At 45.2% G+C, this 17,072-nt stretch overlaps 1 protein-coding gene across 4 annotated transcripts in view; it reads right to left on the reverse strand.

The window, feature by feature from the left end:
- The window catches only part of LOC310986537 (calmodulin-binding transcription activator 1-like), a 65,667-nt gene that overhangs the window by 20,890 nt on the left and 27,705 nt on the right, over nucleotides 1-17,072 (reverse strand). For all 4 annotated transcript variants that reach the window (XM_083972476.1, XM_083972475.1, XM_083972478.1 and 1 more), the window contains exons 4-7: nucleotides 11,737-11,804; nucleotides 7,624-7,759; nucleotides 4,415-4,486; nucleotides 1,941-2,094 (exon numbers count right to left, since the gene is read on the reverse strand). In XM_083972476.1, coding sequence (XP_083828602.1) covers nucleotides 1,941-2,094; nucleotides 4,415-4,486; nucleotides 7,624-7,759; nucleotides 11,737-11,804 — 430 coding nt within the window. The remainder of the gene's footprint in view (nucleotides 1-1,940; nucleotides 2,095-4,414; nucleotides 4,487-7,623; nucleotides 7,760-11,736; nucleotides 11,805-17,072) is intronic.

Raw genomic sequence — 17,072 nt, forward strand, 5'->3', positions numbered from 1 at the left:
TTCCTTTCTTCCTTCCCTCCCTCCCTTCCTTCCTTCCCTTCATCCTTACTTCTTCTTCCTTCCTCGTTTGATCCAATTAACCTGATCTGTTCCCTCCCTCTCTCCATCTTTCTTTCCTTCCTTTTTCCCGTCCTTCTTTCCACAGTCTTTTTTCCCTTCCTTCCTTCTTCTTCCTTGCTTGAACGAATCTGTTCCCTCCCTCAATCTTTCTTTCCTTCCCTTTTCCCTCCCTTCCTTCCTTCATCCTAACTTCTTCTACCTTCCTCTTTTGATCCAATTGACCTGATCTGTTTAGTCCTTCCATCTTTCTTTCCTTCCTTTTCCCTCCTTTTCCCCTTCCTTCTTTCCACAATCCTTTTCTCCTTCCTTCCTTCCTTCCTTACTTGAACTGTTCCCTCCCTCTATCTTTCTTTCCTTTCATCCTTACTTCTTCCTTCCTTTTTGACCCAATTGACCGAATCTGTTCCCTCTGTCCTTCTATCTTTCCTTCCTTTTTCCCTTCCTTCTTTCCTTCCTTCTTTCCCTTCGGCCTTCCTTCCTTGACCCAGGAGGACAACAGGAGGGTTAAGTAAAGTGTAGTGTGTAATGGCGCCCTCCAGTGGTCACAGTCAACACTGAAAACATAAACTACCACAGATGCACCAGTGTTAAAACATTTTGAATACATTTATGCATAAATGACGATTCGTTTCCCTCTACAAGACATGAAATTTCACACATTTGAAGTTTCAAAATGAGACGTCTTCAGTCAGTGATCAACAGAGAAAAGCAAGGAAAGGAAGAAAAAAAAACAGAAAGCTGTTTTGTGTGAGCAAATTAGGGCAGGTAGAAAGAGCAAGAACACAAACATGGTTCAGTCAGCATAGTGAGAACTGAGGATGTACTTAAATCAACGAGCTCCTCCGTTTTGGAGAGCTGTCCTTATTTGACCTTCGAAAAACCAGATCAAAAGACAGGTGAGATTAGATTAAGTGTGCATGTGTTATGTGTGTTAGTGTGTGTGGGTGTGTGTGTACTGGAGTTATCTTCTCCCTGATGCTCATTTATGAATAATACATGCTGGATATTTTGGGCACCTCTGTCTTCCTTCCCTCTATCCCTCCCCTCTTGGATGTGAAATGTGCCCACCTCTAGGTGGCAGCATGGCGCTGACTGCTGGAAACATCAAAGAGCCAAAAAAAAAAAAAAAAAAAAAAAAATCTCCAAATCTGTATGAAGCCTGGCTGACTGCTATGTATGAACTGGCTGTCTCTTCAAGAGGGAGGCTTTTGAAAGGACAATGTTCAATGTTATGTTAATATTTATCACTACTTTGTAAAGTGCTGTTATTAATTCATGTTGACAGCAAGGACATGGTGCTCCAAATACACTGCTTAATCAATATTTGAATAAGAATAAGGCAACTGTTAAAGTCTGAAAACAGCCATTGGAGAATCCATCTGTTGCTTTTTGCCCTGTTGACTAATCTTTACCTTGAGCTACAATAAAATGTATCGGAAAAAAATTATTAACACCGAGGAGATTAGATGTTTTTCTTTCATGCAAGAGAGAAATTTTCATATCATCTCCCCTGAATTGTTGTAAGCACCTGTTGTCTCATCTAATAAGTGATGGCACAGCTCCAGACTGTTCCTCATTCTGCTGCCAAGTTGTTTATAAAAGCCTAAAAAACATTATCAAATTATCTGTGTTTTAGATTTATGACGCCGGTCTCGTACAGATTAATTTTGAAGCCCGGGTAGAGTACGCCATCATCTTTCTCATCACTACTGTACCATGACAAGTGGCGGTGTTGTTATTGACCCAAGGTGACTCATATCCTCAGGTTCAGGACGAGTGTATATACGCCGGGGCTGAAACAAGAGAGCTTGAGAGAGCAGGGGAGGGAGGGAGGGAGGGAGAGAGGCTGAGTGCTGAAATGAAAGTGAAGCTAAACTCACACATGGGTTTGAGTTGTCCAATGAGCTCCTCCTTGCTCCACTTGGCCCACTCCTTCCTGTCTGTGTTGATGGAGCAGAGGACAGGACCACATGGCTTCCCGCTGTCGTCCACCGCCGGTACATTCAGGTAGTGCACCAGCACAATGTCCGGGTTCTGCAGCACAAACACAACCACACACACAGAGAGAGAGACATCATGTATCCTATCTATGTAGCTGGTGTTAGCTCAACACGCCCCCGCTGCCCTCCCCTGCTTTTATTCATTAATTCATCGTCATGTTCCCTTACATATATAACATATATACGGGGGGAGAGAATACACTGGTAGAGTCTATTTACAGAGGGGCTGGATGGAGGGGAAATGCAGAAGGAGAGCGGGAGAGCAAGTGGAGGTCAGGGGGAGGAGGTCTCGGACATAGCGTGTCAGATAAGATTCTCTCACCTGCCCATAAAAGATTTAACAGCTCAAGCCCACTCATCACTCTCTGTTACCCTGCAGAGGCTGCGCAGAGGTCTACATGTGTGTTTGTGTGTAGGTGAGCGAGTGAGTGTGTGCATTGTAATATATATATATATATATATATATATATATGTAGAGGGAGAGAAAGCATGATATAAACAAAGGAAGAGAGAAGTTACCACCATACAGTAAGCCTCCAGCAAACCTATGGAATTTCTCTCTTTCTACCCCCATGAATGATTCAACAGGTGCGTTCATATTCATGCGTGTGTGTGTGTGTGTGTGTCTGTGTGTGTGTGTGTGTGTGTGTGTGTGTGTGTGTGTGTGTGTGTGTGTGTGTGTGTGTGTGTGTGTGTGTGTGTGCGTGATAGAGAGAGAAGGAGGGAGAGAAAAGAGACGGAGAAGCTCCTCTTGATGAAAGATTCAGTAGACAGACTCAGGTGAGGGGGAGGACCTGCTGAGGTGGAACACTTTTCTCTCCAAAAGACGATGGCACAGTGGGCTGCTACAGCACCACACTGAGCGACGCAACAGAACTCACAGACTGATTTATGATCACAATCACTGATGTGTTTTGATATCTGTGCAAAGAGCAGAAAATGGCACATTATAGATAAAGCAATGACAATTTCCCTTTATAATTTCAGACTGCGGGGATCTAACTAGTTTGTGGAATGTGTTGGGGGAAAGAAAAATACATATACATAATATGCGTATATATTTCGATGTATGTATATTGAGTAAGGGCATATTCAATTTACAGCCAGTGGCTGGAATGTCCCTGTAAATTTCTTGTGACAAATTATGCAGAAAATTCTGGTGAAGAATACATAAATATACTTGTAAATTTCCATATCTTAAATGAACGTTGTTTGGTATTCAATATTTTCTTTGAAATGAACAGAGAGAGAGAAAGAGAGAGAGATGAAAAGAGAGAGAAAAAAAGACAGAGAGGCAGAATGTGAATGTATGCGGACATGTTTAAGATTCATCATGTAACCTGTCGCCTGCAGATGATGAGGTCCTGGTGACCACCACCGCTTGCATGACCAATAGAGGGAGAGAGAGAGAGAGATGTGCATGTGTGTGTGTGTGTGTGGGTGTGTGTGTGCATGCATGTGTGTGTGTGCATGTGCGTGTGTGTGCGTGTGCTGCTGCTCTGTGTTGTCTCTCACATGGGCGGTAGAGTGAGTCCAACATCTCTATGAAAAACAACATGCCTTTATACACAGGGGGACACCTCACCTGTGTGTGTGTGTGCACTCGTGTGTGTGTGTGCACTCGTGTGTTCATGTGTGTGTGTGTGTGAACATATTGTGTGTGTGCTCTTTGTAGCTCCGGGGGAGTGTTTTCTCGGAGAGGACCACATAGAGAGTCGGGCCTCGGTCCTTGATGCTCCACCATCAGTATTGAGAGTCAGAGTTGAGATAACATAACACACTGTGCACTACTCAGGCAGGAAGTTACAGTACAGTCAACTTCAGACACAGAAAAAAGCCTTTGTATTTGTATGTTAGCGGAGAACATGAGTGCATATTGTAGGTGTATTCTGGTCGTCTAGTCATCTGAGCGTAGGACACACACCACTCAGCCAAACAACATCAAGTTTTATTATGAGCCCAGCTTTGTGATAGTATTTTCAGTGTAGTCTGCCTCATTAATTCAGAGGAGGAGGATGTTTATTGCTGGTTTATGGTTTAGCTTAGTGTTGTTTTGAAAATATAATGGACAGTTTAACAGATGGAGGTTTGTGTAAAAAGTGTAATAATACACTATATATTTTCTGGTTGTCCAGTTTTGTGTTAAATGGTGAATAAAGATGGAATAAATGTTTAACAGTGGCCATAATGTCAGAGGAAAGGAAAAAAAAGAAAAGGCCTGCTATAAATGACAGCAACTAACAAATTATCACCACACAACAAAATCCCGCAAAAATAAAATAAAATCCTGTTTTGTATGTTTATAAAAGTGTGTGAGAAAAGGTCAGGTTGGGGGGTAAGGGGGGTGGGCTTACCTGCAGCAGCCAATAGCATCTACGATGGAAGGTGGGGATGATGGAGGAGTGGACGTAGCAGCCATACAGACACTAGAGAGAGGAGAGGAGAGGAGAGGAGGGGAGAGGAGAGGAGGATTGCAGGAGGGATAAAGCGAGGAGGAAGCAAGACAAAAAGTGAAAAAAGGAGAAGAGGAGGAGAGAACAGCGAAGGAGAGAACAGAAGAGGAGAACTCAGGTTATACCCACTTAGGTTGTATTGATTGCGGTGCTAAAACTAAATTGCAAAACATGCTGTATGTGGTTTATTTTTTCCTCTCCTCTCCTCCCCTCCCATCTGCTTCTAAAATACCATAAATCTGACGTTGACAATTACAACACAGGAGATATTTGTGAAATTTACTGCCTCAGCAAGACTTTAGACATAAAACCCACTTGGAATTCACAAAAAGAAAAAAAGGCACCACCAATGTTTTTAGCTCACAGACGCCGCGAGACAGAGAGAGAGAGATCAGTAACAAGTGAAGAAGAGGAGGAGGCGGAGGAGGAGTAGGAGAAAGTGAGGAGGAAAGCGTAGGGTGAGAGTGTGGAGAGTCACGGTAGAAGACGAGTTGGTGGAGAGGAACGACTCAGCATCAGCAGAGGATGATTACGTACTGTAAATATATAAAACAATGTATACAATGTGTGTAGGTGTGGAAAAACAATGTAATATGTGACTTGCAGAGGTTGAGACAAGGCGCAGTACAACTTGAGAGAGCGTCTGTGATGAAACGTTTCAATACTTGTGCCGGTATGTGTTTTTATTTTCTCAATACTAAAGCTTGAAGAATAATTTCAAAAAGTTATTCTAAAGAACCTCTTGTGTTTTAACAAATTAAAGGGATAGTTCAACATTTTGGCAAATTGGCCCATTGCCATAATCCCTATAGTCATAGTAGTAGGTTCGTTACCTTTATTTGTTGGTGCAAACTATTTTTAGAACGGCGGAGCAGAGCCGCAAGCTGCTCAGAGCTACGCTACGGAGGCTCATGGGATTTCTTGGTTTCCCACATAAAACTCATCAAATACACAATCCAACAACTTCAAAACGCTCTGGTGGACAAGTTGTGACCTGCACATTCACCACGCTATGAGATAATAATGTAACGTTACGAGACGGAGTTGTTTTCAAGGGAAATTCATGTAAAACCGCTGATGCGTGTTGCCTTCAGTGACAGTTTTTCAGGAAGCAGTCTCTGTATTCACCTTGAAAACAACTCTGTCTCATAACGTTCTGTTATTATCTCATAGCGTGGTGAATGTGGAGGTCACAACTTGTCCACGAGAGCGTTTTGGAGTTGTTGGATTGTGTATTTAATGAGGGAAACCAAGAAATCCCATGAGCCTCCGTAGCGTAGCTCTGAGCAGCTAGCGGCTCTGCTCTGCCGTTCTAAAAACAGCTTGCACCGACAAATAAAGGTAACGAACCTACTGCTATGACTATAGCGATTATGGCAATGATCCAATTTGCCAAAATGTTGAACTATCCCTTTAACAACTTTCTCAAATCAAGGGGTCTGATTATCTTAAATTAGCAAAAAAGAAACAGCGTGTAAATCGTTAAATATCTGACTGAGGAGTGAGTCGACTGTTTCTTAAAAAGTGTTTGATATTCTGCGCTTTGGAAACATCTTGATCAATAGTGTTAAAAAAAAAAAAAAAAAAAAGTGTTGTGGTTCGATACCCAGCGCTACGCTAATGAAGATTGTGTTGGAGGGATTAAAAGATTTTGTTTTTACATACAAGAACTGCACACACACACACATCTCCCACCGACACACACACACACACACATATACAAGATGTTTTTAAAGCAACAAACGCACACACACACACAAACACACAAACACCAGAAGCTCAGCAATCAGGTTTCTCTATAATCAACACTTAAAAACTTGTCCTGTTTTCTTTTTTCTCACACACACTCTTATATTTTCTCGCCATTTTGCCTCTTCTCAGAAGTAGCCCGCCCTCTATCTAAAGTGTGTTTTGCCAAAGGCAGAGTGCATTTCCATATATTTCCATTCGATATGAGGAGGCTCTCCATCCAGGGTTATGTTTTTCTCTCCAGCTTCCTGCCTCTCCCCATCCTCCTCCTCCTCTCCCTCTCCCTCTGCTCATCTCCTCACTGCTCTGCTCATTCCCTCTTTCCCATCTCCTGCTCTACACGCTGCTTGCTTGCTAGCTTGGGGGAGAGGGTAGTGGTGGTGGGGGTCCTGGGAAGAGGTGACACAAACAATTACTGAGCAACTACCAGGGAGAGAGAAAGAAACACTTGCCTTTGTATGTGTGTGTTGAGTGTTCATGCACGGTTGCAGAAAAATGCAAGTGCACTGAATGTCAATGTGAGCGCGGGGTCATAACTAATAGAGGTGCAGATGGGAATATTTGATCTCAATTATTCCCCTTACCTCTGTTGTTGCTGTTGTTGTGTGTCTTTGTGTCTTCACTGTCTCACCTTCAACACACATGCACACACACCCCCTCCTCCCCTCCTTCCCCCTCCCATGTGCCCCCTCCCCAACTATCTCTCCTTCACTCTCCTTTGCCTTCTACCTCATTCTTTCTGTTTCTGACACATGCATGCTCACTCCTCTCACCTCTTGGTATATTCCTGCTGAATAATCAATTTCTGAGCTGGCTGATGTGACTCACACACACACACACACACACATACATATATATACACACACACACGTTCACGTACACATATATACACACACACAGGCGCGCACACACTCACTCACACACAGACGCTGCCTTGAGACTGGATCGATACCCCTCTCTGTTCTGCTGAAGGAGGCATTGACATCATTCCTGGCCTCGGGCCAAACACACTCTTATCTTTCAGAAAGAGAGGGAGAGAGAGAGGAAGGGAGACAGAGTGAGAGTGAGAGAGAGAGAGAGAGGGAGAGAGGGAGAGAGAGAGAGAGGGACACCACTCGCTCTCAGGTAACATATCGGCCTGTGTGTGTTCGTGCGTACATTTGTGTTACAGTACATGTATGTGTCTCCGTGAAGGAGGAAGAGTGAGTAAGTTAAGGACAAAGATTGGCAGTGAAACCGAACTCAAGTCAGCGCCAAACAATCATCGACTTGTTTTTCCGCACGCCGCCGCCGCCTCCTTCTCCTCCACCACCGCCGCCGCCGTTAAAGCTGCTGCTGCTGCTGCTGCTGCAGTCTCTCACCTCGACTCCCTGCACTTTGAGCTTCATGTGATCCTCTCGGGTGGTCTTCCCGTCTTTCCTTTTCTTCCAGCAGTAGCCATCTTTCCTGTACTTCACCTTCTTACGGTTGTAGAGGATCATAGAGCCATTTTGAGGCCTGGTGGAAAGGAAGGAGGGGGGGGAGATGGAGGGAGGGAGGGAGGGGGGGTAAGAGGACACACACACACAGAGACACACACACACACACACACACACACACACACAGTGCTCCATTATGTTGATTAGACAGAATAAATGTGGTAATTTCATTGAAACTGACAGCAGTTTTCAGACTCCTCGTTTACATGGTGACGTCAATGTTGCTCTCCGACAGTCGAGTTCCCCCCCCCCCCTCCCCCTTCTCCCCCCTCACCCCCAACCCCTCCTCCTCTTCCTCCCTTCCTCCCCCCACCCCCCTCATACATGGACTCCCACTACTATGTGTTAATATTTTAGTAGGGTGATTTATCAGCACAGCAGGAACATTGGCCTCTAAGCTCTCATTCCATACACACACCTGGTGGGATGAACATGCACGCACACACACATGCACGTGCACACCACACACACACACATGCACGCACACACACAGAGGGAGCCATGCATGTAGCAACACACACACACAGATACAACATGTGAGATCAGAGATGGCAGGACCTGCAGCCGCTGTGTGTTCTTTAGGTTCAATGTCAAACCTGCCGCTCGGCGATCAATCATTACACTTCTAAAACGTTAAGGACAGGCGTGTGTGTGTGTGTGTGTGTGTGTCTGTGTGTTTCTGTGTGTGTGTGTGTGTGTGTGTGTGTGTGTGTGTGTGTGTGTGTGTGTGTGTGTGTGTGTGTGTATGTGTGTGTGTGTGTGTGTGCGTGCGTGTGTGTGTGTAGGTGGAGGAAAAATGCTTCTCTGCCTTATCTCATGACAACAGAAAGAGAACAGACCCGTTAACAATCAATAAACTAACACATACTCACAAGTGCCCTCTCCTTCTAACTCACACACACACACGCACACACACACACACACACACACACACACACACACACACACACACACACCGCACCTCCTCTTCTCCATCAACCTCCAGTCTTTATCCCCCTTATCACACTATCTCTTCATTTTCTCTCCTCTCTTCTTTCTCTCTCAGTCTCTCCTTTCTCCACTCCACTTTCTTTTCAACTTATTCTCATCTTCTCATTTCATCTGTTCCTTCGACTCCTCCTCTACTAACCTCTTGGTTTTGCTCTTTTTATTGTCTGTCTCCTCTCCTCTTCCTACATCCTCCTCTCCTCTCCACCTCTCCTCTGTCCTCTCCTCTTCCTGCATCCTCCTCTCCTCCTCTTCTTTTCGCCTCTCCTCTTCCTGCATCCTCCTCTCCTCTCCTCTTCCTGCATCCTCCTCTCCTCTCTCCTCTCCTCTTCCTGCATCCTCCTCTCCTCCTCTTCTTTTCTCCTCTCCTCTTCTTTCTTCTCATTTCCTTTCCTCTCCTCTTCTCCTCTCATTTCCTCTCCTCTTCTCTTCTCTCCTCTCCTCTTTCTGCATCCTCCTCTCCTCTTCTCTCTCCTCCTCTCCTCTTCTTTTCTTCTCTCCTCTCCTCTCTCCTCTCCTCCCTTCTCCTCTCCTCTTTCTGCATCCTCCCCTCCTCTCCCCTCTCCTCCCCTCTCTTCTCTCTCCTCCCCTCCTCTTCTCTTCTCCTCTTCCTGCATCCTCCTCTCCTCTCCTCTCCTCTCCTCTCCTCTCCTCTCCTCTCCTCTCCTCTCCTCTCCTCTCCTCTCTTCTCCTCTCCTCTCTCCTCCTCTGTCCTCTCCTCTCCTCTCTTCTCATCCGCCTCTCCTCTCATCTCCTCTTCTCCTCTCTCTTCTCTCCTCCTCTCCTCTCCTCCCCTCTCTTAAAATCTGATGTAGACACATCTATATGGACTGAGATGATTGCAATTTACCCAGAACAGTGTGTGTGTGTGTGTGTGAGTGTGTGTGTAGTGTGTGTGTAGTGAAATTGAATTTACTTTGAGCTGATTTTCTTTGACACCTTAAATCTGTTCTGTTTTGGGGTGAGCCTGCCAGTTTCTTAGCGGAGTGGAGACCCCCACCCTCCCATCAAAGCCGAGTTTATTCTCTGTCTCGAGCTGTGTGAGTCATCTCAGAGCTGCTGATTCTAATTATGTTATGGAGAAGATGGATGAGATCAGATGTGTGTGTGTGTGAGTGTGTGTGTGTGTGTGTGTGTGTGTGGGTGGGAAATACGTGCACATTGTGTGTCTGTGTGTGTGTGTGTGTGTGGAGGTACGTGCATGCGGACCGACGGTGCCCATGTTCGCAAACCCCTCCGATTCAAGCAGACATAAATGCTATTGATTGTAACTGGGCTGTGATGTGTGGGATATAAAAAGCTTTTCCACCGTTCCACAGTGTAGCAGAGCGAAAACAGAGAAGGAGAAGGGGAGGAGAGAGAGAAAGGGAAAGGGAAGGAGAGGAAGAGGAGGAAGAATAAAAAAAAAAGACGGCAAGGTAAAGAGACAGAGTGGGCGAGCGGGCGGGCAAGTGAGTGAGTGAGTGTGAGTGAGTGAGTGAGTGAAGGAGGAGTAGATGAGAAAAGTGTTAAGAGAGGAGGAGAGGAGGTAACAGTCATTTACTGTTGAACTGATGAGGTATTTCAGCGAGGAGGAGAAATGAAGGTCATTGATTGTTAGTTACCTTAATGTTGCCCCCTCCTCCCCCTCCCCCTTTACACACACACACATGTGCAAATGCATGCGCACATATGGCTACACACACACACACACACACACATCCACGCATGCACATAAAATGTCACTAGCTGCGTTCGCTGAGCTCCTTTCCATCTGATGGGATTAGGTGTAATCTGTTCTAATCGTGCCTCGTGTCATGTGTAAATGGGATTATATCTAACTGCTGCTCAATAACACCAATATGACGACTGCTGCTGCCGCCGCTGCTGCTGCTGCTGCTGCTGCTGCTGCCACCGCTGCTGCTGCTGCTGCTGCTGGGGGGGCCGAGGTCTATACGGCAGCCGAGGCAGCACAACCAATCAATGAGAAATCCATCCACAACATAAACTGTGCTGCTGGCCTCAGGCTGCTCCTGAGAAGAGTCCTTCAAGCTCGCACAATGGGAGCACGGAGGCTTCACCTCGGGCTTTCAGCGGTGTCAGTAATCAGAAATGGAGGTGGAGGGATGGTGGGTGGGGGGGGGTTGAGGTGACCGCTTCTCTTGCTTCACCTGACTTTACTTTTTATTTCCCTTTTTTTTCACCCCTTTTTCCTTCCTCTTTCTTCTTTTAAATCACACCTACATCTGTATTAACTAAAGCCAAAGTCAATGAGGTGATTTATCAATAATTCAAATTGCCTGTCTTTCATTCTTCTTCCTTCATTCTTCTTCCTGGCAATAACCTCTTTCCAATCTGGATCACAGCTACCTATGGTTCTTCTTTCGGATCGATGAATATTCAGTTCTGGCATGTGGATTCCTGTTCTCACCCCCATTATATATATAATATATAATATATATATATATATATATACATATACATGTGCTCCCCCTCCTTTTAAACCCCCCTTCACCCTCCTATGTCTGAATTATACATCACTTATCCTAATACATTTACATTCATTAACAGTCCATTTTCAGCTGACTAGGTGCTTTACAGTCCAGCCATGTTCTGGTGCGTTCTTTACATGTAGAGCGGCAGCGGCCGTCGTCACCACCACGAGCCTCTGGAGACGAGTTGAGTGACGTACACCTCACTGATGTTTTAATCAAACATGGGGCACTCGGTCTTTGGGATTAAACTAATCATGTCAGTCTTTTATTGCACGGCTATTATTTTACCCATGTTATATGCCTTTTAGATGATTTTATCTGTTTTTATATGTGTAATTTTATGTTTTATGTAAGATGTTGTGTCTTTTTTTCTGGTACTTTTATTTATTATCCTGTACACCACTTTGGTCCTCTGTGGATGTTTTAAAGTGCTCAACAAATAAAGTTCGATTGGATTGGATTGGTGATTGATGATTGAGCGACTCTTGTGTGTGTTTGCATATGTGTGTGTGTTGGCGTTGAGTCCTCTCCTCACCTGGTTTTCGGCGATGTCGTCAGCCACTCATCGTGTTTCTCAAAAGTGATGAGATATGCAGCAATCTCCTGGAGAGACAAAGACAAGACGGAAAGGTTATATCGGTGTGTGTATGTGTGTGTATATGTGTGTGTGTGTGTGTGTGTGTGTGTGTGTGTGTGTCACAGGGAGAGATAAAACATAACAGGTATTTCCAGATGACCTGCCGATGCCCACAGAGAGTATGTCACTATCTGATTGCCACGGTGCCGAGTCTGGGCGCCTGATTGGTCACAGAGCAGCCAGTCAGGAGACAGATATAGAGGACAGACCCTCAGGGCCAACAACCAATCACCACTCACCGACACACTGATGTCTCCCTCCACTGGGGAGGAAAAGCTATCTCCTAAATACACACACATGCCACATAAACACACACATACAAACACACACTCAGACCCGTACATTGGCTGAGAGAGAGAGAGAGAGAGAGAGAGAGAGTGCACTGATAGGAAAAAGTTTTCTTGTACTTTGCAGTTTCACAGTTTCCCGTCAGATAAAGCTTACTCCTAACTTGATTCTTAATTCCTCCGGCTCTCTTTTCATCTCCTCAGCTCAGCTCTCCTTCTCCTCTTCTCTTCTCTCCTCTCTCTATTTCTATTCTTCTTTCTTCCTTCTTTTTCTTCTTCCACACTCATACGAGTCCAAATCGTACAGGTGCACTCTAGCGAAAGTAAGCAAAAACAAAACGTCCGTACGACAGAGACACACAGAGAAGCAGCCAAAAGGAAACTGTTGTTTATGCCTCCCTTTTTTTATTTTTTCTCCAGTCACTCATGCAACGCTGCTTTCTCCCTTTGCTCGGTGAACTCTCTCACCCCTGGCTTCCTCCTTCAAACATCTTTTTCTCTCCCCAACCCCTCCCTCCCGTCCCGTATCTCTGACTCCCATCTCACCCACTTGTTGTGAAAGACTATGAAATGTAAATTGTCCTCTTAAGGCAATCAGTGTTTGAAATGTGGCACAAAGCAATAGTGAAGAAGACATCAACACTCAAGCACTCCTTCATCTACCCCCTCAGATCAACAGTCTCCTCTCCAGACCTCATCTCCCTCTCTTCCTCTCTCCATGTGTGTGTGTGTGTGTGTTTTTAGGTATTTGTCCCAGTTTGGCATGAGAGCACTCCAGCTCCACACCGATCAGAGGAGATGGAGGGACACAGAGAGAGAGAGGGAGAGGGAGAGGAGAAGAAAGGCAGGCAGAGACAAAAAAGAGCGAGCAGCTGGAGGGTGCTGGCACTTAACCGAATTGTTTTTTTTTTTTAGTATCCTCCGTTCAATCGTCACGTCCCAACCCCCCACTAACTCATCCAGCATTTATATGTGTTCATATATAATCACAGCTCTGGAAAAAATAAAGAGACCACTCCAAAATGATCAGTTCCTCTGGTTTTACTATTCATAGCTATGTGTTTGAGTAAAATTAACACTTTTGTTTCATTCTATAACCTATTGACAAAATTACTCCCAAATTGGAAATAAAAATATTGTCATTTAGAGTCATTTATTTGCAGAAAATGGTAACAGGTCAAAATAACAAAAGAATTCTGGTGTTTTCAGACCTTGTATAATGCAAAGACAACAAGTCCATATTCATTTTAAAACAACACAACACTACTTTTTAAATTTAGAAAGAGTTTAGAATTGGTGGAATAATTCCAATTTTTAATTGCAGCAGTGTTTTTTTAACGTTTATTTATAATCTTTCTTCCTCATTAAATATGATTTGGTTCAGGTGGTCAGCTAAGTAGACTGAGCTGTGCTTGTGTTGGAGTCCAACAGACACTGGAATCAATAGACACTTTTTTAGTATCCTCCATTCAATCGTCACGTCCCAACCCCCGACTAACTCATCCAGCATTTATATGTGTTCATATATCTATATGCATGTGGGTGGATGTGTGTGTATATTATATAGATACACACACACACACATATAAATATACACGCGCATGTGTCATCACACCTTTAATAATTATCACTATCAAGCTGGCCGCTGTTAATGTCTGTCTGGCTCATAAAACAGCTCAGAGCCGAGTTTAGCTTGGACACAGACACACACACACAGGCACATTTTTAGCCATGGCTAGGCACAACAACACACACACACACACTCTCTCACACACACACACACAGACACACACAGAGGAGTGCCTCATTCATTTATGCATCTATTCATTAGCTGTGACAGGCAGCCACCTCTCCTCCTCCCAAACCACTCCGCAGCGAGTCAATATCCTATACGGCCTCCACATGCAGGCTGCACTCGGGCTCCCCTAGTGACTGTCAGCCAGTGGGAGGGTGGGAGGAGGAGTGAGGAGGAGAAGAAGAGGAGAGGAAGAGAAGAGGAGAGGAGAGGAGGGGCTGGGAGAGGGAGAGAGAGAGAGACAGAAGGATGGGAGGATTAAGAAGGAGGGAGAGAGACTTGCAATTAAAGGCCTGCCCCATAAGAGCCATTAAAAAGCCAGAAACAGAAGAGTCAGCTGAAACGGCAGCCTGACACACACTACTAAAACACACCCACACTAGTGCAGACACACACACTGACACACACACACACAGCTTCTCACTCCCTCAACCAGCACTCACACACACTCACACACACACACACACACACACCCATGTGAAGAGTGACAGAAGTGAGATGCTGAAGGTCGATCCTCAGGAAGTCACAGTTATTGTCCCAGTGGAAACCAGTGATGGAGCGCTTTGAGCATGCCTGGCGACACACTGACCCTTCAGGAATACTCTGAGTGTGTGTGTGTGTGTACGTGTCCGTGTGTGTGTGTGCATGTGTCCGTGTGTGTGTGTGTGTGTTGGCTGTGCCAGACACAGGGACAGGGACAGGGACAAGCATCTTCCTCCAGAGATCTACTCTAGAAACCCAGACGTTCTGCATGTCTGTGTGAGTCTATGTAATAATACATTACGACAGGCCACGCTGCACGACTGCACACACAAGCACAGACACACACAGACACACACACACCTATTCCTGTCTGTGTGTGTGTCTGTGTGAGAGACAGAGTCAGAGACAGAGCGAGAGAGAGAGAGAGTTACTTAAGAAATATCTAACAAAGCAGAGAGCATGAGTGGGAAGTTAGATTGGAGCGAGCGATGCAGTTGGGGAAATCAGCCTCCCACTCACGCATCACTGAGACCATCTCCCTCCGAGAAACTGGTGGCATGTACAGAAAAGCACAGACAGACACACACACACGCACGCGCATGCACATTCACGTGCACACTCTCACTGGCCTCAGGGAGATTTCCAGAGGAGGTAGGGAAGAGAGGGAGAGGAGGGGAGGAGAGGAGGGGAGGAGAGGAGGGTCGCCTACACTGCAACAGACTTATCCAGGAGCTTTCCCCAGGGAGACTCCGTTATAGGGCCTGTGTGTGTGTGTCTGTGTGTGTCTGTGTGTGTCTGTGTGTGTGCACGTACATGCACGTTTGAAGTCTAATGATGAGCATCACCCCGACAGAGATCTGGAGAAAACAGAGTTGTCTGTAAACTGGAACTGTCACATCCATTCGAAGTGCCGGGGATGAAGGCTGCTGCTGCTGCTGCTGCTGCTGCTGCTGCTGCTGCTGCTGCTGCTTCTTCTCACCACAGTCAGTCAGACAGCGTTTTGGCATTCAACACTTTTATTTTGGCGGCACAAGGAGGTAGCAGGCAGACAGAAAGTGTCCTTCTCGACTTAACACAATCGGTTTCCTCCCCTTCATCTTCTTCCCCTTCTTCTTCTTCCTTGAGCGTCTTGTATACATATATGGGGGGGTAACTGCATTAGCATTACCAGGGGAGGTCTGCTGATGCTGTAATTTGTTCCAGAGCACCTCCACCGCTTCTCTCCTTCCCAGAACAACCCCGTCAGTCTCTGACATTGATAGACACTCGATCCAAAATTGCCTCCTGTTTCTTTTTTTTATTAATATTATTTCTTTTTATTATTATTTTATATTTTCTGCAGACTATAACCTTCTCTCTGTTTTTTTATTTTGGATCCGGAGCACACTCTCTGGCCGTATTGTATCGTATTGATCCAGCCCGTCACGGAAATTTAAGTATAACAATGACAATTTCATGCTAAACCTATATTTGTCATACAATTTCATTTCTTAAACTGCTAATAATCAATAATCCATTAAGGACTGAGAGAGAAAACGCCAGCGGGCATGTCATTATCCACAGCTGTTGACAGGAGTTGTGACACGGCCGATCTCCTTCAGCATCAGTGTATCTGTGTATGTGTGTATCCGTGTGCGTGTGTGTGTGTAATATTGAAACAATCCTGGGTGACCTCTAAAAAAAACCTCCAATGTCACCGGAGCAGTATAGCTGCTGCTGCTGCTGCTGCTGCTCGTTTTTGAAGCCTCCAAACTTAAGATAACGCCGCAGAGGGAGGGAGAGAGGGAGCGAGGGAGAGAGAAAGAGCGTTGAACACAGGCTCATTTGTGTTATACGCTTTACAGCTGACGCAAATGATGTGAAGTCTATTGTAAAACCAGACCAATAATGTCTTGTTTGCACCATGTTCCTCTAACCTGGCTAATTAAAACGTGTAGCTCTCAACAGTCAGACAGACAGAGAGAGAAAGAGAGAGAGAGGCACAGACGCTGAATTACGACGAGGATAATTTTGTTCTGTTCGAGAGCCACACAATAAAATTTCATAAAGTCGATTGTAAAAAAAAAAAAAAAGAAAAAGAAAAAGAAAAAAGAAAAAACGGAGCAATAATAATGTGTAGTTTGCATTATATTCCCGAACTGCCTCGCTCCCCACTGTGTGTTAGACTTTTCAACAGCCTTTATATTACCTCCACTGGCTAATACAACTGCTTAATGCTGTTTCCATAACAACTGTTGCAAAAGCCCCTGATCAGAATTCCTCTCAAGCTCGCCTTGTGTTTATCATATAAACACCTCATCACACACTCGGCAACAGACACATGCACACCCGTGGACATAAAAGACTTGTACACACACAAACACACACAAACACAAACACAAACACACATGCATACACACACGCATACAAATGGGCCGTCTATTAATACACAAAGTCGCTTGTGTGGAAAAATAAATAAATAAAAATAAAACTTGTGTCTCTCTCTCTCTCTGTTGGTCACACTCTGGTGCACGCACACACACGCACATAGACACACACACACACATATTTAGTACTGGTCTATCACTGGAGGACAAGGTCTGACCTTCAGCCCCCCCACCCCCGCCCCCACCCCCCCTTCTGTCACCTGGTTGGGGAGGGAGACATGCACGTCACATTCGTCTCTGTCA

This window comes from Trachurus trachurus (assembly GCF_905171665.1).
Source record: "Trachurus trachurus genome assembly, chromosome: 5".
Lineage (NCBI taxonomy): Eukaryota > Metazoa > Chordata > Actinopteri > Carangiformes > Carangidae > Trachurus > Trachurus trachurus.